The 21,243-nt window shown below is 45.2% G+C and overlaps 1 protein-coding gene across 3 annotated transcripts in view; it reads left to right on the plus strand.

The window, feature by feature from the left end:
- The first annotated feature begins 8,300 nt into the window (after positions 1-8,300).
- The window catches only part of LOC125466175 (1-phosphatidylinositol 4,5-bisphosphate phosphodiesterase delta-3-like), a 151,208-nt gene continuing 138,265 nt past the window's right edge, over positions 8,301-21,243 (plus strand). For 2 of the 3 annotated variants that reach the window (XM_059638836.1, XM_059638837.1), the window contains exon 1: positions 8,301-8,654. In XM_059638836.1, the coding sequence (XP_059494819.1) occupies positions 8,573-8,654 (82 nt within the window). In that variant the 5' untranslated portion in view covers positions 8,301-8,572. Of the gene's footprint in view, positions 8,655-13,483; positions 13,588-21,243 lie in introns of those variants that run through there. The other variant, XM_059638838.1, reaches the window with a different exon arrangement.

The following is a 21,243-nucleotide window of genomic DNA, read 5'->3' on the forward strand; positions in this document are numbered from 1 at the left end:
GACCAAACAGGTAGATGAGAGTAAACCGGTTGATGTGGTGTATATGGATTTCAGCAAGGCATTCGATAAGGTTCCCCACAATAGGCTATTGTACAAAATGCGGAGGAATGGAATTGTGGGAGATACAGCAGTTTGGATCGGAAATTGGCTTGCTGAAAGAAGGCAGAGGGTGGTAGTTGATGGGAAATGTTCATCCTGGAGACCAGTTACTAGTGGTGTACCGCAAGGGTCAGTGTTGGGTCCACTGCTGTTTGTCATTTTTATAAATGACCTGGATGAGGGCGTAGAAGGATGGGTTAGTAAATTTGCAGACGACACTAAGGTTGGTGGAGTTGTGGATAGTGATGAAGGATGCTGTAGGTTGCAGAGAGACATAGATAAGCTGCAGAGCTGGGCTGAGAGGTGGCAAATGGAGTTTAATGCAGACAAGTGTGAGGTGATGCACTTTGGTAGGAGTAACCGGAAGGCAAAGTACAGGGCTAATGGTAAGATTCTTAGTAGTGTAGATGAGCAGAGAGATCTCGGTGTCCATGTACACAGATCCTTGAAAGTTGCCACCCAGGTTGACAGGGCTGTTAAGAAGGCATACAGTGTTTTAGCTTTTATTAATAGAGGGATTGAGTTCCGGAGCCAAGAGGTTATGGTGAAGCTGTACAAAACTCTGGTGCGGCCGCACTCGGAGTATTGCGTACAGTTCTGGTCACCGCATTATAAGAAGGATGTGGAAGCTTTGAAAAGGGTGCAGAGGAGATTTACTAGGATGTTGCCTGGTATGGAGGGAAGGTCTTACGAGGAAAGGCTGAGGGACTTGAGGCTGTTTTCATTAGAGAGAAGAAGGTTGAGACATATGTTGACACATGTTAATTGAAACATATAAAATAATCAGAGGGTTAGATACGGTGGATAGGGAGAGCCTTATTCCTGGGATGGTGACGGCGAGCACGAGGGGGCATAGCTTTAAATTGAGGGGTGAATGATATAGGACAGATGTCAGAGGTAGTTTCTTTGCTCAGAGAGTAGCAAGGGAATGGAACGCTTTGCCTGCAATGGTAGTAGATTCGCCAACTTCAGGTACATTTAAGTCGTCATTGGACAAGCATATGGACGTACATGGAACGGTGTAGGTTAGATGGGCTTGAGATCGGTATGACAGGTCGGCACAACATCGAGGGCCGAAGGCCTGTACTGTGCTGTAATGTTCTATGTCTATGTCTATGTCTATGACGTTGATCTAGTACAGTGCCACATGTCCACATCCTATATGACTGATCCATATTCTGATCCATGTCCCACTATCACAAGATGCCTCTCCCTCTGCACTAGGAAGCAGTTCACATTACAGAGGCCAGTAGCCTTGTAACTCAGCACTTAAGGAAGCAAACTTACAGCCATAATATGCAGATTTTTATATCAGTGTCAAACCATCTGGTGTAAATGCATGGCTATCCCATGCACAATGTGAGTCAAAGCATGCTTGGCCTGGGTGTCTGTCAGCCACTACTAGATACTAGAAGGGCTTTAGTAGTTATTGAATTAGTCTGAGAGCTGGTATGATGAGGTGGTGAGCCTGATGGTTCTCTGATGCAGAATTGTACGGACGAGGGTCATGGAGGGCAGTGGTCCTGGAGTATGTAACAACATTATACAGAAGGAGCAAGTGTAGGATAGCATAGCCACAAGGTACTTCGTAGAAGTGTGGAAACAGGCACTTCAGCCCAACAAGTCCACACAGACCCTCAGAGCACCCACCCAAACCCATCCCCTATAACCCACCTAATGTACAAATCCCTGAACACTACAGGCAATCTAGCATGGCCAATCCATCTAGCCTGTACATTTTTGGACTGTGGGGGGAAACCCACGCAGACATGGGGAAAACGTGCAAACTCCCACAAACAGCCACCCGAGGGTAGAATTGAACCTGGGTCCCTGGCAGTGTGAGGTAGCGGTGCTAACCACTGTGCCACCATGTTGTCCATTTGCTCTATTCTTTCTGTTGGGAATTCATTCCATCCAGAATGGGAATTGTGGAGATAGTGAGTTGGAGCAGGTTTTCTTGATCTCGGTACTGTTAGCACAGCAGGGAGGGGAAAATTCTGGCCTATAAATTGAATGGCCTCCCCCTGTACCTTGCAATTCTCTCTGGATCAGATTCAAAGTGAACATTATATTCATAAACTGATAGAGTGGAGAGGCAATAGAGATAATTGGAGCTGCAGATGCTGGAGAATCCGAGATAACAAGGTGTAGAGCTGGATGAACACAACAGGCCAAGCAGCATTTTAGGAGCAGGAAAGCCAATGTTTTGGGCCTCAACCCTTCATCAGAAAATCAGAATTTTTCTGATGAAGGATCTAGGCCTGAAATGTCAGCCTTCCTGCTCCTATGATGCTGCTTGGCCTGCTGTGTTCCTCCAGCTCTACACCTTGTTATCTCTAGAGTGGAAAGGTTCTCAGCTTGATCCTCCCAGTTTCTCAATTGCTTGCCCTCGCACTCTCTCCAAAACTGAGGTGAGCCACTCCTGGCAAAGTGAAACACGCTGCAATGTGGCTGGAGGAAGGTTCAACGGTTGACAACCACAACACACAGATCAAAACGTATCTGCATACCATTTCCTGGAGAGTAAGAGCTTCAATTTGATAAAATCTTTGCAGCAGCAAATGAAAGGATATCATGAACATTGTGATTAGGTATCAGACCTATCACATGAACAAACCACTTAGACATTAAAAGGCAATCAAACATAGACATACATGGGTCAAAATCCTGGAATCCGCTCCTTATAGGCATTATGGGTCTACCTACAGCACATGGACATCAGCAGTTCAAAAAGACAGCTTGCGGCTTCCTTCTCCAAGGCACCTAGATGGCTAATAAAAACTGGTCCAACCAGTCTCACCCAGGTCCATGAGTGAATAAAGTACCTCCAAAATCTTAGCTTGAAACCAGCACCCCAATTTCCTCCACCACAGTCATGTGCCTGCCCTGTCTAAGTGGCGGGATAAACCCATTTGAGGAGTCAAGAGGTCAACATTGCCATGCGACATCAAGGAGACCAACATGGGCATGGAAATTTCCTGCTGATTACCAGCCACCATGCTCTTTCAGAAGACATTCTGAGGGTAACTAGGGCAAGGAATGTATTTTTGTTGAGAGATTTCAGTGTCTATCACCAAGAATAATTCGGTATCACTACCATTGGCCAAACTGGCAGAATCCTAAAGGACATTACTTCTAGAATGGATCTGTGACAAGTAGTAGGGAACCAACTAGAGGATAAGGCTGCTCCATCCTACTCTCACCAATTTATCTGTCGCAGATGCATTTGTCCATGACAATATTGATAGGAGTGACCATTGAGGTTTTTTTGAGGAGACACAGTTCCATCTTCACATTGAGTATACCCTCCATTATGTCGTGTGGTGCTGCCACTGTGTTAAAAGGGATAGATTCATAACAGAAGCTTGGAGACCGCTTTGAGGAACACCTACGCTTGATTCACAATAAATGGCTGCATCTCCCAGTTACGAACCATTTTAACTCCTCCTCCCACTCCTTGGATGACATGCCCATCCTGGGCCTTCTCCAGTGCCACAATGATGCCACCCGAAAGTTGCAGGAAGAGCAACTCATATTCCACTTGGGAACCCTGCAGCCCAATGGTATCAATGTGGATTTCACCGGCTGCAAAATCTCCCCAACCCCGACCACATTGCAAAACCAGCCTAGCTCGTCCCCGCCTCCCTGACCTGTCTGTCTTTTCTCCCACCTATCCCCTCCTCCCACATCAAACCCCACCCCCACCTCCTACCTCCAAGCCTCATCCCTGCCTCCTTGACTTGTCCATCTTCCTTTGACTGACTTACCCCCATCCTAATTCAAGGGCAACACTGTGGCTCAGTGGTTAGCACTGTAGCCTCACAGCACCAGGGACCCAGGGTCTATTCCAGCCTTGGGTAACTCTCTGTGCGGAGTTTGCACATTCTCCCTGTGTCTGCGTGGGTTTCCCCCAGGTGATCCAGTTTCCTGCTACAGTCCAAAAATGTGCAGGGTAGGTGGATCGGCCATGCTAAATTGCCCATAGTGTTCAGCGGTTTGTGGGTTATAGGGGGATGGGTCTGGGTGGGATGCTCCAAGGCAGTGTGGACTTGTTGGGCCAAAGGGCCTGTTTCCACACTGTAGGGAATCTAATCTAATTCCCCACCTACACTCACCTTTACTGGCTCCATCCCCACCTCCATGACCTGTCCATCTCCTCTCCACCTATCTGCTCCTTTATCCATCTTCCTTCCACCTCCCTCTCTCCCTATTTATTTCAGAATCCCATTCCCCTCCCTCATTTCTGAAGAAGAGTTCAGGCCCAAAACAACAGCTTTCCTGCTCCTCTGATGCTGCTTGGCCTGCTGTTTTCATCCACCTCTACACCTTGTTATCTTTAAACATAAAATTCACCAGTTTTAAAATCTCCCTACCAGCAGCCTCATCCCATGTCCAATCCCCCCTCTCATCCCTGCTTCCTTGACCTGACACGATCTGTCCATCTTCTCTCCCACCTATCCACCCCACCCATCCCTGATTTAACCCATCATTACATAGATAATTTGGAGTTGGCCACTAAGTATGGTGTGTCAAAATTTGCAGATAACACAGATGAGTGGTAGAGCAAAGTCTGCAGAAGACACTGAAAGTCTGCAGAGGGATATAGATAGTTTAAGTGAGTGGCAAAGGTCTGGCAGATGGAGTACAATGTTGATAAGTGTGAGGTCATCCGTTTTGGTAGGACTAACAGAAAAATGGACTATGTTTTAACTGGTAAAAAATTGCAGCACACTGCTGTGCAGAGGGACTTTGGTGTCCTTGCGCATGAATCACTAAAAGTAGGATTGCAAGTGCAGCAGGTGATCAAAAAGGCAAATGGAATTTGTCTGCCATTGCTAGAGGGATGGAGTTCAAAAACAGGGAGGCTATGCTGCAGCTGTGTAGGATCCTGGAGAGGCTACACCTGGAGTACTGTGTGCAGTTTTGGTCTCCTTACTTGAGAAGGGATATACTAGCACTGGAGAGGGTGCAGAGGAGATTCACTCAGTTGATTCCAGAGATGAGAGGGTTAGATTATGAGGAGACACTGAATAGGCTGGGATTATACTCATTGGAATTCAGAAGAATGAGGGGAGATCTTATTGAAACATAGAAGATTATGAAGGGAATAGATAAAGTGGAGGCAGGGAGGTTGTTTGGGCATGCAGGTGAAACTAGGACTAGGGGGCATAGCCTCAAAATAAGGGGAAGCAGATGTAGGACTGAGGTCAGGAGGAACTTCTTCACCCAAAGGATTGTGAATCGGTGGGATTCCTGCCCAGTAAAGCAGTAGAAAATACCTCGCTGAATGTTTTTAAGGCAAGGCTAGATAAATTTTTGAACAGTAAAGGAATTAAGGGTTATGGTGAGTGAGCGAGTGAGTGGAGCTGAGTCTCAAAAAGATCAGCCATGATCTTATTAAATGGTTGCAGGCTCAAGGGGCCAGATAGCCTACTCCTGCTCCTAGTTCTTATGTTCTTATCCCAATGACCAATCCCCACTCCTCCCTCCCTGCATTCAACTATCACGATCCCACCTACTTTACCCGAGCCCCACCTCTCCTCTCTATTTATTTCCCAGCTGCCTCCCCCTTCCACATTTCTGAAAAAGGGTCCTGACCTGAAAAGTCAACTTTCCTGCTCCTCTGATGCTGCCTGGCCTGTTGTGTTCATCCAGCTTCACACTGCAGTTGTCTCTGACTTCAGCTTTTGCAGTTCTTGCTATTTCTTCACCAATGTTCAGTTGCCCTTTGCCAATGGAGTCATGAGCAGGTTTCAAAGCATGAAATGGGGTCGTGCCATCATCCTTCACTGTTGCCATATCAGGGATGTATAAAGTGCATGACCTCAGGCACTGTCTGGAAATCAAGGTGCCACAAAGTCTGACTGACATTTGTCCAATACACAACCCTCTCCGCTGGTTATAACAAGTTCCCTCTGAACTCTTGTGACCTCTTTGTCCTTGGTTTCCACTGCTCTCTGTAGCTGATAGCTGCTGTTTAATTTAGTTCAGCCAAGTTTTGGTCAGGCCCAATTTCTCCACTGTGGGTCAATTCAGAATGTCCAATTTCGTCCAATGTTACACTTTCTCTCATCTTCCCAACAACAACAATTAAAATTAGGAAACAACCATTTTCTGAGAAGTCAAAGATATCTACAAAATTCGCTACTGCTGAGAATACAAGTCAATAATTAAATAACATGAGTCTTTGGTTAAAAATATGAAATCTCAAGGATGCTAAGGACTTTTAAACTGTATAATATTTGTTTTCCCTGTCTGCACTAAACATTCTTCTTGAAACTTATCACCTGTGTTTGTGTGTACATTCGATCTTGTATGCTATGTTTTGGGAAAGAGTATCTTTCACTCAAGAAAACCTTGTAATTGCCTCAGAGATAATGGGAACTGCAGATGCTGGAGAATCTGAAAGAACAAAGTGTGGAGCTGGATGAACACAGCAGGCCAAGCAGCATCTCAGGAGCACAAAAGCTGACGTTTCGGGCCTAGACCCTTCATCAGAGAGCTCTCTGATGAAGGGGCTAGGCCTGAAACGTCAGCTTTTGTGCTCCTGAGATGCTGCTTGGCCTGCTGTGTTCATCCAGTCCACACTTTGTTATCTTGTAATTGCCTCCTTCATTTTAATCTAGTTTACTGTTTTTAAAATGTTTAATTGTTTGATGGCTGCCGACTAAACAGAAATTTAAATAATGATAATTTTATAAACAAATGTAGGTTTTATATTAATTTATATGTGGTGGCTTGAAATGGACTCAATTCTTTAATTATGGCCTAATCAGGCCATTACAGAGTTTGTTGCAACTTTCCTGCTTTTGTACACAGTACCTCTATTTATCAAGCCCAGGATCCTACACACTTTGCTATTGTTCTCTCAATATGTTCTGCCAACTTCAAAGATTTGTGCAAACAAACTCCCAAGTCACTTTCTCCCTATATACACTTGAGAATTGTGTTATTAAGTCTATATTGCCACTCCCAATTCCTTTTGTGAAAGTGCATCAGCTCACACTTATCTCTATTAAACTTCACGTGCCACTTGTTCGCCCATTATTTTCAGCAATCTATTTTCTGTTGTGGTCAATTGGTGTCGTCCTCATTGTCATGTTTCCAATTTTGGTATAATTGGTAAAATTTTTGAAATGTAGTTTTGTATTGCAAGATATGAGTCATTTATAAGCACATATGTCCTGCTTTGGATCATTAGACGTAACTATTAATGGCACCAGCCTCAAGCTTGTTGGAAAATTCTCATTGCTTGGCTATGTGCTATCTAGGTGTGGCACTATTAACAAAGATGTTTATGTTTCCATTAGAAAGCATGATCTGTCCATAGCTGAGTTTATGCTGAAAGCAGCGTGGAATTCCACTGAACATTAAACTCTGCCCACCCATCAACCTTAGCACCCTGTCCAATGCCTTGGTATCCTGGGTCTGGTTCTATCTGAAAGCTTTGTAATGTTATTATCTTTGCATGAGTAATTTTTGTCCATAATAAACGACTCCTTTATTTAAGGAATTGTTTAGCCTGATTTCAAGATTGCGGTTTTTTTTCTGTTCATTTGTGGGATGTGGGCGTCGCTGGCTGGCCAGCATTTCTTGCCCATCCCTATATACAAGAAAAACGGAAACTGCTAGGAAAATTCAGCAGGTCTGGCAGCACTTGTAGAGAGAAAGCAGAGTTAACATCCTGCCAGACCTGCTGAATTCTCCCAGCAATTCCTGCTTTTATTTCTGATTTCCGGCATCTGCACTTATTTATTTGTTTTTGTTTGCACAGTTACATACAATCTGAAATTGGCAGGGTGACCATCCACTTTAGATTTAAACTTTGTTGTAACCAGCGGAGAGAAAGCTATCACTGCTGAACTAAAAATGAACACTGCTTCACTTATTTAAGGAGGGGTGTAGTGATAGAAGTTACTACCAATGTTTGTCATTGCAGATATTTGCATGCTTATACCGGCCTATGAATTGGGAAATTGCTGTGCAGAGGCTGTGTTTTAAGGTCCTGAGGACTGAAGTTCAAGAGTGTGCTGATTTTGCATTCGATTCAGGAAAACAATGGTCCCATTTCTAACAATGTTCTCCGACCATCGGGGAAGCGAATGACGGCTGGGAACTTTTTCCTTCCAGTTTTACCACGTTTGACAACGACCCCTTTCCTTATATAGAGGGTGAAAGTCACATGAGTTGAATTCCTGGATTATAAGCGAAGGGTCGCCGAGAAGAAGTTTCTCGTTAGCCGGAGCCAGGCTCCAGCTTTAGGCGAAGGGGAGGAGAGTGTGGGGAAGGGCAGTGTAGCTGGGAGCAGCTAGATACTAAGCAGAGAGAAACTCCTCAAGCTGCAGGAACCGAGCCAGGGGCCAGCAAGGCGTGAACAGAGAGAGAGAGAGAGGGAGAGACTGCAGCCCATCCCAGGCTCGGAGCTCAGCAATCCCCGGGAGTGAGCAGAAAGGCGGCGGGGACAAAGCAGACCATGATCGGCACCAGATCCAGGGGCACGGAGCTCTCGGCGCCGGATCACAATAAACTCGCTCTGAAAGCCTTCAGGAAAGTCGGTAAGGACGGGATGGGCAGAGTGGGCATTTGTTGAGGGAAGGACTGGAATGTGTCCGACCAGGAATAACTGGCGGGGGCCAGGGGCACTGATTAAACGCGGATTGTGGGGAGGTGCGTCGCTGCAGGCAAACTCTGACTAAATAAGGGTACATTCCTTGAAAAGTTTCTCCTTTTTCAAAAAAAAAATCACGAGTTCCAGCGGCTTTCCGTCGCTGCTCAGAAAGAAGGCACCTCCCTTTGCACAATGCGGAATATTCTGGGATTTGTCCCACTACAGGCTCCAATTTTGTGTCGGAACGTCTGTGTGTGATTTCGATGAGTGTGGGAAAGTTTTCTCAGTTTCAGTACAATTCGCGAAACGGCCGTGTTGAAGGGGCAACATTATCCAAGCAGGCAGCTTGTCTCTTCGCACTGGGGATGTTCCTAATCCAGACCCAAGGGAATTAAATCCAAGTTTAGATCATTGTGCCCAGTTCTGAACCCCACACCCCCGTATCATGGGAGGGTCGCTGGCACGCTGCGCAGGAGATTTAACAGAATGTTTCCAGGGAATTTAGGTCCCGTTAGAGTTGATAGGCACGAAGATTTGAAAGAGTATTTAAGATTATGGTAAGGTAAACAGGGGCAAAATAAAATACTGTTGGCTGAAAAGGACAGCATAGATTTACAAGCCTTAGGCAAGAGATTCAAGGGGAAATGTGAGGAACGCTCCTTGCCAGAGTCAGTGATAATTGTTGTATAAAACACTTTGTATTTTAAAGGATTAAGTACATCGTGAGAGGTGCACCATCCATAGTGATGTCAAGGATTTTTTTCCTGGGAGCAGCTAACCACCCTGTTCAGCTGAGTGCGGAAGAAATTCAGTAGGGCTGGCAACATCTGTGGAGAGGAAGACAGAGCTAACATTTTGGGCCCTGTTTGAGGTTCTGAAGAAGAGAATCGTACCAGACTTGAAGCGTTAACTCTGTTTCTCTCTGCACTGATGCTGTCAGACCTGCTGAGTTTCACAAGATTTGCAAGGGCTATTACTTGAACTAAAGAGATTTGATAAGGATGAACAGGTTGGAGTCCACTTTCCTGGACTCAAGGCTGAAACATAAATTTGATAAGGTGGGTGCAGAGAAGATGCTCGCACTTGTAAGAGAATCCACAATTAAGAGTAATAGAGATAAAATAGTTACTAGTAAATCCAATATCACATGGAATGGTTGAGGGGATTAGCGTAGATACAATGAAGTGAAAACTAGATAAACACATCAAGGAGAAAGGATTGTAGAGTTTGACAGGTTATGCTAATAGGATTAGATGAAGTAAAGAAGAGGAAGGCAAGTGGAGAACATAAGTTCTGGCAGAGACCAGTTTTACTGAATAGTCTCTTCAATGCTGTATGTTCTGTGCAATTTGAAAATGGACATTCAGAAGGAGGGCAAGATTGTGGAATGAAACAGAAGATGCTCCAGAGAATGCTAAACCAACAACCTCCACTTGAGAACAAAGAGTCAATGGAGGAGGAGGCAGCACGTGAACAGAGTGAAGTGAGTGGCAGGTGGTGAGGAGAAACTTCAAAAGCAAAACCCTTCAATCATACAGGGCCAGCAGCAGAATGAAAACAGACAGCTGTGTGTGCAAATGGCATACCAGCAATTCCTTGTGGCCATAAATAGAAGTAGAGGCAAAATACTATGATGGGGCAGGGGGAAGATGATCACTCTGCAACCTGGAAACACCGGTCGTCACAGCATATGCTTCCTGGCCTCAATCCCACCTCAATGACACCTGATCATTCATCACCTGATCAAGGCAATGCCCCCTAGAGAGGAACAGGACAGCTCCATCAGCCCTGCTGCAAAGGTTTGCTCATACCATGGGAATGCAGGATCAGACCCAGTGACAGGATCAAATTTAAACCTTTATTGGACTATGGTCAGTTTGGTGATCTAAAAATCTTAAAATAGGTTTGAAAATCTACACTGAGGAACTCAAATAAAGGAATAAAAGGTTGGTAAACCGCAAAATCCCTCATTGAGTCTCCACCAGATTGATGGGGAACAGTTATGGGGAATATCAAGACATTCTGCATCCTCAGAGGTGTTCAAAAGCCAAAAGAGATGATAAAAACTGTCCAGGAAATTATGCAAAACCTGCTCTTGCTGCAAAGTGGGATCAATGTCAAGGAGGATCTCCAAGAGGCAAAGAGCCAGCAAGCCTCACTATTTTGCCATGGAGGCCTCCAAGATAATCTTCTGGTCTGAGGTCTGCATCTGAAGCAGGTTGAGATGTGTTCGTGTTTCTTCTAAAAGGTGCGTGGAGAGATCTTTGTGATTAGCAACCTGAGGAAGAGGATGACTCAGGAAGGTCGTCTCAGTCCGAGATTCTGAGGATCAGCAAACCATTTTATGCTGAACTGTATAACACACAGCACAGCCTCCCAGTCATTCCTGTCCTCTATCATGGAGGTCTTCAATGACAGCATGTGACAGCAGCCATTATCTCTGAATGAGCTGACCAAGCTCCTCGAGTCCTTTAAGAGAAATAAAACTCTCCTGGAAGCAACAGATGACCAGCTGAGTTGTATTCAGTTCTGTGGGACCTGATTGGCCCGGACCTGCTGAAGGTGTATAACAATATGCTTCTGGCAGGTAGATTCTCACATGCTATGAGGAAAGGTTTCCTTACATTCAACAATATGTGGGAGGAGGAACTAAAAAATTGCTGACCAATCTCAGGACAACACAGATTACAAAATCCTGCATAAGGTCATCGCCACTAGATCAGGTCCACTCTGGAATCAATAATTTACCCTGATTAAACCTGTGCTGTTTCAGGAAGTACGATCTCTGAGATCCTTATGCTCCTCAGAGATACTGTCACCTACCTGCAGGACAGGGGGTTGGACACTTGCCTCATCAGCCTGAACCAGGAGAAGGAATTTGACAGGATATCACACACCTACATGTGGGATGTGCTGACCAAAATGGGCTCTGGGGAGATAATCAAAATTGGACCAAACAGCTCTACACCAGAATTATTAGTGCAGCCTCAATCAGTATGTGAATAAATGCGTATCAGAGAGCTTCCTGGTCAGATCTGGAATCAGGCAGACCTGCCCACTCTCCTGCCTTGTTTGTGTGTTGTACAGAGACTTTGCTGAGTCATCAGAAAGGATGCATGTCTGAGAGGGGTGACTATTCCAGGCAGCGGAGGACTGCAGGTCAGCGCCTCCCTATACATGGATGATGTTGCCATTTCTGTTCAGATCCAGTCAGTGCACAGACTCATGACCGTCTGCGACCAGTTTGAATTGGCCTTAGGAGCCAGGATAACTCAAGGCAAGAGCCAGGCCATGTTCTTTTGGAACTAGACTGACAAACGTTTACCCACTTCACCATCAGGTAAGATTATCTGAAGATGCTGAGTATATGGGAGGGGCTGGGGCATGTGTCTAAACAAGAATATTGCCAGGGTGAGGCAGAAATGGGGCAGATGGGAGCCCACTGCCACTCCATTGCGGATAAAACCTGGTCACCAGGTGTGAGATCCTCTTGGTGTTGCTGCATGTGGCACAGGTCTGGCCCATTCCCTGAACCTGTGCCATCGTAGTTACCCGAGCTCCCTCCCACTTCATCTGGAGGTCAGAGATTGACCATGTCTGCAGGGACCACCACGTACAAAGCTCTGGATAAGTGTGGCAGTGTGAAGAACATAACCAATGTTGCCCTCCTCCTTTGTGTGTGGCTGCATCAAGCTGTGCATAGACCCTTGGTATGCAAACACTGTATCACTACGTATGGAGGTTCTACCTATCCCTGGTATTGTGAGGGATAGTTCTGGTTTCATTGTCACAGAACACTCCAAGTAGTTGGATTTTCTGTATCACCTGTCCTTCATGCAAAAATTTGCAAAGCGGAATGTCCTTGACTACAATTTCTTCAGGAAGTGGTCAGTGCATAATATTGTTGAGACCCTGTAGGAAAAGGAGAGGCTGGATCCTGTTGGGTAGTTTCCTGAGCAGACTGTCAAAGTCATTTGGCAGATTGCCTCAGCATCAGAACTTTTCAACAAGCACCAAGATGTAGCTTGGCTGGTGGTGAGAAGGGCACTACTTGTCACATCCTTCATGTACACCCAGCCTCTGTGCACCACTGTACGCTGCCCTCAAAGCGGCTGTGCTGCTGAGGAGAATGTCACATGTTTCCTGCTGGAATGTGCCTTTGCAAACAAAGCCTGGAGAGAGATTCAGTGGTTTTTGTCATGGTTCATCCTGAGCAGAGCTCTGTGCTCAATGAGCTGTTCCCTGGGATGCACACTGAGACAAATATCGACTGCATTTGGAGCACCATCAACTCACTGAAAGATGCTCTTTGATCTCCCTGAAACATATTGGTCTTCCAGTTTAAGGGATGACCTATTGCAGACTGGCACATTCCAAGGTACCAGGACTATGTGCTGAGAGACATGCTGAAGCATGGGGCAGCTGCTGCTAAGGTACGGTGGGGAAAGGTGACCAAGGTCTTTCTGCCAAAGTAATAACAACAGTCACTCAGTTGTCAGACCTTCTTGTTGCTTCATAAGTAGAAAATGCCTTTGTTTTTTGCAATTGTAGAGAAACTCTAAGAAATGTCAAAATTCCAATGTTTTTGTTTTTTCTCTGCAAATATTATACAGAACCGAGTTAGAACATTTCTGTGTACTTTTGATTTATTTTATGAATAAAGTATATTTTTTAAAATATAAAGAAGTTGTACATTACCGTAGGATGCAGCTTCAGGGCATTACTTGATATGCCTCTTCCTGTCAGTGTCCTTGCTTCTCTTCATGGTACAGAAGACTCAAGAATTCTGGGACTGGAGATCAAGGTTGAAAGGTCAAGGCATACCTGACTTTCAGAGTTAACCTGACTGAAAACTGCCATGGTCATCTTGGAGTCACAAGGTTAGCATTGGTCGATACGAGATGAAGCATGCACAATAGCAAAAAGTGATCTTGGATTGGAATATATGGAATCCACATAAGTGAAGGTAAAAAAGAGCAACAGGAAGATGACACTAGTGGAGCAGTCTGTGATCCCTCCCTTGCAGTAGCTGTTCTGTAGGATGGAGAATAAATCAGGAGTTCATGAAGGCATGAAAAAAGGCAATGCATTATTGGATGTGGAAAAGTATTTTTTGAAAGTAACAAAAGATCACCAAAAATGTTACAGAGGGAGATAATAAACATCTGAGGGTAAAACAAGCAGGCAATATAAAAAAACCTTCTTTTAACATTTTTAAAAAGGAAGGCCAATATACATATAGCCCCCTGAGAAAATGAGGCTTGGGAAATAATAATAGGAAATAGTGGAATGGTTCAATAAATGCTTTGCATCTGTCTTCATATCTGAGAACACTGATAGCATGCCAAAAATGTCAAATAATCAAGAAACAAAAATGGAGGGAGAGAATGAATAAATAACTATCACCTGGAAAACAAGTGCTAAGGAAACTAAAAGCTGATAAGTCCCCTAGATCTGGTGGGATGCATCCTAGGATATTAAAGGAAGTAGCTGCAGAGATAGTGGATGCGCTGATTAGTAATTTTTGAAGACTCCTTACAAGAATCTAAAATCTGGAAAAGCCTCAGAGAATTGGAAAACTGCTAATACAACAGCTTTGTTCAAAAAGGGAGAGAGGCAAAAGACCAGGGTACTTCATAAAAACCAAAATAACTGCAGATGCTGGAAATCAGAAACAAAAACAGAAATTGCTGAAAAGCTCGAAGTCTAGCAGCACCTGTGGAGAGAAATCAGCATTAATGTTTCGTATCCAGTGGCCCTTCCTCAAAGCCAATGGTAGCTAGGAAAATGTGGGGTAAAGAGTAAATGATTGGTGGAGATAGAGCCCAAAGAGAGAGAACAGTTGGACAGACAAAGGAGTGGATAACAGTAAACCTAGGAGAATGAATAGCTACTAATGGGACTATTAATGCCTAACAATGCTTTGTGTATAATAGCAGACCCAGTGATAACAAGGCCTGATGTTTGTGGGACAAGGTGCATCAAGCCCTAAAAGTTTTGAACTCAATATTGAATCCTAAAGGCTGTAGAGTTCCTGAGTGGAAAATGAGATGCTGTTCTTGCAGCTTGTGCTGAGTTTCACTAGAGCACTGCAGCAAGCCCAAGACAGATGTTGGCCAGGGAACAAGGCGGTGTGAGGACACAGAACACAGTTGGAACACTATGAGTAGTTTTGGCCCCCTTTTCTGAGGAAAGATAAACTGGCACTGGACACAGTCCAGAAGTGATTTAATACCTGGTATGGAGGAACTGCCTTATAAGGAGAGGTTGAGTGGATTGGCTGTGTGCTAGTTGGAGTTGAGAAGAATGAGAGAAGACCTTATTGAAACATATCAGACTGTTGACTGTGGGGCTTGACAGAGTAGATGCAGAAAGGTTGCTTTCCCTTGTGGGTGCATAAACTCAGAGTGAAGGACTATATAACAAGGTGTAAAGCTGGATGAACACAGCTGGCCAAGCAGCATCAGAGGAGCAGGAAGGCTGACGTTTCGGGTCTGGACCCTTCTTCAGAGATGTGGGAGGGGAAGGGAATTCTGAAATAAATAGGGAGAGAGGGGGAGGTGGAAAGAAGATGATTGGAGAGGAGACAGACCGGTCAAGGAGGCGGGGTTGGAGCCAGTAAAGGTGAGTGTAGGTCGGGATTTAGGGAAGGGATACATCAGTCCAGGGAGGACGGACAGGCCAAGGAGGCGGGATGAGGCTAGTAGGTGGGAGATGGGGGTATGGCTTGAGGTGGGAGGAATGGATAGGGGGGAGGAAGGACAGTTTAGGGAGGTGGTGACGAGTTGGGCTGGTTTTGGGATGCAGTTGGAAGAGCGAAGATTTTGAAGCTTGTGAAGTCCACATTGACACCATTGGGCTACAGGGTTCCCAAGCAAAATATGAGATGCTGTTCTTACAACCTTCGAGTAGCATCGTTGTGGCACTGCAAGAGGTCCAGGATGGACATGTCATCCAAGAAGTGGGAGGGGGAGTTGAAATGGTGTGTGACTCGGAAGTGCTGATGTTTGTTGCAAACTCAGCATAGGTGTTCCACAAAGTGGTACCCAAGCCTCCGCTTAGTTTCCCCAATGTAGAGGAAGCCACATCGGGAATAGCGGATATAGCATACCACATTAGCAGATGTGCAGGTGAACATCTGTTTGATGTGGAAGGTCTTCTTGGGGCCTGGGATGGGGGTGAGGGGGGAGGTGTAGGGGCAGGTGTAGCACTTCCTGCGCTTGCAGGGAAAGGTGCTGGTTGTGGTGGGGCTGGTGGGGAGTGTGGAGTGGACAAGGGAGTCACAGAGTGGTTCTTCCGGAAAACAGATAAGGATGGGGAGGGAAAAATGTCTTTGGGCATGGGGTCAGATTGCAGATGGTGGAAGTGTTGGAGAATTATGCATTGGATATCCATTTATTTCTGTAAGGTGTATTTCTGTAGTGCATCTTGTAGATATTACATACTGCTGCTAATAAGCATCAGTGGTTGAGGGAGTGAATGCTTTTGGATATAGTGCCAATCAAACGGGCTGCTTTGTCCTGGATGGTGTTAAGCTTCTTGAATGTTGTTGGAGCTGCACTCATCGAGGCAAGTGGGAAGTATTCCATCACACTGCTGATTTATGCCTTGCAGATGTTAGACAGACTTGTGGGGAGTCGAAAGCTGAGTTACCCGCTGTGATGTTCCAAGCCTGTGACCTGATTTTTAGTCACTGCATTTAGTGGCAAATCCAGTTGAGTTTCTGGTTACTGGTAATCCCCAAGATGTTAACAGTGGGGGATTCAGTGATGATAATGCCATTCACTGTCAAGGGGTGTGATTTTCCGTCTCTTATTGGAGATGGTTATGACATGGAATTGAAAGCTAGTCTCAGTGATGGTGGCCATGACAACTGCCATTGGTTGTAAAAACGTCACCTGATACCCAATGTCCTTTTAGGGAAGGAAAGCTGCCTATATGTGACTCCAGACCTACATAATGTTGTGGATTCTTAGCTGTTTTCTGACGTGGCACAGCAAGACAGTTCAGGCCCCATTAAAGTATCGCAAAACTACTTCTGGGATCTTGCTGTATAAAGATCGGCGTTTCTATGCAATACAAGAGAGGGTTATGGATAAGGGATAAGGTTTGTCTTATTATTTCAAGAAATACTTCATTCATATCTTTCATATGCATCCAAAGTCACTAAAGCAAGGATGAAGGTAGGTAAATAGAATTGGGTTACATCTACAATTAAACAGTGAATAGTGAACAGGTTCAAGAAGCTAATTAATCTCCTGTTCCTAATGGTGATTGCACTTCAAAAGCATGTACAGTTTAGGGAAGAAAATTAGTTAAAACAGTAATACTTGAAACAAATTAACGTACTGGGTGTACTGGACCTCCATTTTGAAGTATACAGAGCAAGTCATACCAGTATGTCTCATTCGCTAACTTTATTGGTTTTACCTTCTGGGTTTCATTGCAAAGCACTTTACAGCCAAATGTGCAGAGGTGATTAATGCTATGAAAATGTCTTTCTCAAGACTGGATGTTTTTAATCTCTAGATTTGCCACTGCTCAGTAATCGAAGAGACATTGATACTGAACCATAGATTTTCAGTTACATTGGGCGCTTCTGCAGCTGAATCCGAATGACAGACTAACTCTGATTAGAGTGAGACTGACCGTGCTATTTGTACACAAAGAAGATAGTACTATACTTGTGGTTTAGGGTCTGGCTGTTCAAAGGTGGCGAGGTGCTTAATCTATTAATACCTTTTGAGTGCCATGTGCTATCAGCTGGTACTGTGTAGAGAGCGTGGCAGCAAACTCCCAACACACCACGGACATGGCGGGACCGTGCAGCTATTTTCTCGAAGGTGCTGAGGACCCTGGGCCAATGTCCTGGAGCATCATTAATCCAGAGCCATCGCAGTTACTAATGTCTAAACCATGCTTCCTCCTCTAAGCAAGCTGCAAAACATTGCACCAAGAAACAGCGTACTCCTACCTTCCAGCTCGTGCCCTCGCCAACTCATGTGAAACTGCTCATTGATTCATGACACTTTGCTGACCCTCCTGTTAGCAGTCAAGGGACTGAAATTACAGTTGACTTCCCATGTACTCTGTTTTCCTGTGTGTAAATGCATACTGCAAGCTGTACAGAATTAGTTTTGGCATGAACCCACCGTAATGGGGAGAAGGAGCTGATATTGAAGTCAGGTGCTTGTTTGCTGGAATTTGTAACTGACACAAAATTGAATTTTGTGATTGTTGTAAAGGTTGAACTCGGACAGCTCGCTATCATCTTTGGCCTTTTGTGGAACGTTAGTGCAATGATAGGCTGACACAAGACTGTTCTTAGGATTTCACAGGAGAACCTTGGTGTCAGCAGACATTTATCCAGCAAGCGGTCAGTTGTCATAGAATCCCTACAGTGTGGAAACAGGCCATTCAGTCCACACTGCCCCTTCAAAGAGCATCCCACCCAGACCCATTATCCTACCCCTGATTTCCCTTGTCTAACCCAAACATCCCTGGGCTCAATGGGCAATTTAGCATGGCCAATCCACCTGTGCTGCACATCTTTGGACTGTGGGAGGAAACCCATGCAGTCATGGGGAGAATGTGCAAACTCCACACAGACAGTCGCCCGAGGGTGGAATTAAACCCGGGTCTCTGGCGCTGTGAGGCAGCAGTGCTAACCACTGAGCCAACATGCCACGATCAGTGACCAACGGACACCAATTCTTAGCAGTCAGCTGCTGATACCAGAAGACCGGGCAGAAATTATTTAAATTCAGGGTGCACCTCTCACCCTGCTGAATGTCAATCACCAAAAGTTTGTCAGAGACCTAGAATGCGAGACAGGCCAAAATGTAGTCCAACCACAGAGTACTGCTACATGTATACAAGGCCGATACATATCAATGTGCCAAGGGGCATTTTAGAGACTGGTACAAAGTAGTATTCTCCAGGGGAATGGGGACAAGTATAAGTCAGTGACCCACAAAGTCAGGACTGGTACATAAGCGTGTACTCTACAGAGGTAGAGATCAATGCATAGGAGGTACCGCACAGAAAGGGATTGGTACAGTGGATAGCATTGGTACACAATGTATCCAGGGCTATAGGGATTGGTTTTGTGCTGTGTAACCTAGACTGGAGAAAGTGCAAGCTCTCTGGCATGAAATCGAAAAATCAGCTGACAGAGCAGTCTCTTTCACTGGGTCTCAGTTGTTGATGCCTCTATAATAAGACAGTTACTGAAGTTTGTGTAATTAAATCATCTGGTGACTATAAAGACTTTGTTTCGTACTGAGATATGTGCTTTGTACTGAGACAGTTTGTCGCTGTCTTAAATGAACCCAGACTTGATACTGATTCAGGAGAGGAAATACACATGTTTAACTCACTACTTCCAGTCATGTGAAGAATTAAAGATTATAAAATGAGGCTAGAAATATTTCTAACAAACTGTTAGACATAGACTGAGTATCCAGATTGCAGGCAGACCTGTGTGTGGGCAGCATGTTCCCATGGAGAGGTCACATTCTCAGGGAGCAGAGACTGTATGACCTTCAGCCTCCAACTGAGTACGGCTGTTTGGCGGGAACTCAAGATTATGAGACATGCCCCTTGTGTTTTTAAACAACAGGCATAACTAGCATTCATATAATGCCTTTGTTCACAAATAAAAGTAGCCGTTGAGCCATAAAAGGAGATACTAGGAGAGTTGACCATAAACTTGGTTTAATAATTGGGTTTTAACAACTGTAATGAAGAAGAACAGAGACTTTGAGAAGTTTAAGGAGAGAATTTCAAACCTTGGGGTCATTGGCAGCAGAAAGAGTGATTGATTACCAATGGTTAAAAGATTGAAATTGCGCTGTGAAAGGGCTTACAGTTGGAGGAGCACTGGTAACATGGAGAGTTCCTCACCCATTGAGACCAGGTTTATAGTTTGCAGTTGGGTCTATGCTTCAGTAAGCTGCTATTAGCCACAGGCCTGTGAATCTGATGCTGTTATTGAAAGTGATGCCTCTGAACTCCTGGTGGTGCTCATTCATTACTTGATTCCTGTTCACTGCCTGGTGGTTACTGATGCAAAGTGCATGTGTTTGAGCAAAGGCCAGATCAGACAGAGCTACAAGTGATTAAATAAATAGTTGGACCTTTACGTTGATGTTTGACGATTTGGCACTTGGAAATGAGATAAGTGGCTGCTTTCCTGTCTTAAGATCACCCCAGGAGTATTCCTGTCACCACAAAAAGGGTATTGGGCATTTAAGGGACTGAAATGACCCATGAAGAAATACCTCTATGACCCTGATCCCATGTTGCATACCAATAACACCAGGAGTGCCCAAAGCTCAGGGCTGATTATTTCCTGCAAACATGTGTATCTGGTTAGCTTCTGTGCCCTTCACTCCAATTCACTTTAAACTGAACTCCTGATTTCATATGGACTTCAGTAACACACCAACATCTTCATGGTACACATCATATGAAAATATCATTGCAACTGTGTTGTGCCACTGACAAAACTGATCTTTAATTAGACCCATTGCACAGAATCACAAGCTGGTTACAGCAAAAGGTGGAGACCGTTTAACCCCTCCTACCTGAGCCAGCTCTCTGAATGAGGCAGTCAGCCACCTTAATTCCCAGCTTCCCCACCCATCCCACTGTTTGAGGATGTGATACCTGATGTGTGTAAGGTGGCTGTGAGGGTGGTCCTCAGAGCTGTCAATGCTCCCTCCCACACCCTCGCCCAACACAAACACAGGCTGCTGGCTATAGTGCCCAGCAACCAGCACCAACTTACTGGTCGCTGCCTCCAGGCACCTGGCCGTTGACTCTGGCCGTTGATCCTGCCCCCAGAGTCCAGGCCATTGACCAGAGACAACTAAACTGCAGATGCTGGAATCCAATGTAGACCAACAGGAGACTGGAAGAACACAGCAGACCAGGCAGCATCTGGAGGAAAGGAGTAGTCAATGTTTCAGGTGTAACCCTTCTTCAGGACTAGATGTGGGTGTAGGGGGAGCTGCAGATAAAGAGGAGGGGAATGGGTGGAGGCAGAACGGTGGTATACCATGGTAGGAATGACCTTGTTGGTCGATGGGAGGGATGAATCCAGTTGGTGGCTGGAAGGGAGGCTCAACCAGGGAAATGGAAGGGAGGTGGTGGGCCTGGAAGGGGAGCCGAGGCTTGTGTGGGAAGGTCATTTGAAATTGAAGAACTCCAATGTTGAGACTTCGGGGCTATAGAGTTCCCAGGTGGAAAATAAGGTGTGGTTCAAATTTGCGTTGCGAGTTGCTGCAATACTAGAGAATGCCCAGAATGGACATGTTGGACGGGTGTGGGGCAGGGAGTTGAAATGGGCAGAGACTGTGAGGTTACTTGGCCATTACAGGCCAGGCGGAGATGCTCGGTGAAACAGTCACCTAGTCTACATTTGGCCTCATCAACATAGAGAAGACGCCACCCCCAGAGTCCAGGCCATTTTCACCACCGTGTCCCTCTGGCTCCTGGCTCCTTGGTCCTAGTGTCTCCTCATCGTTTGGAAG

Source organism: Stegostoma tigrinum, chromosome 31 (assembly GCF_030684315.1).
Source record: "Stegostoma tigrinum isolate sSteTig4 chromosome 31, sSteTig4.hap1, whole genome shotgun sequence".
Taxonomy (NCBI): Eukaryota; Metazoa; Chordata; class Chondrichthyes; order Orectolobiformes; family Stegostomatidae; genus Stegostoma; species Stegostoma tigrinum.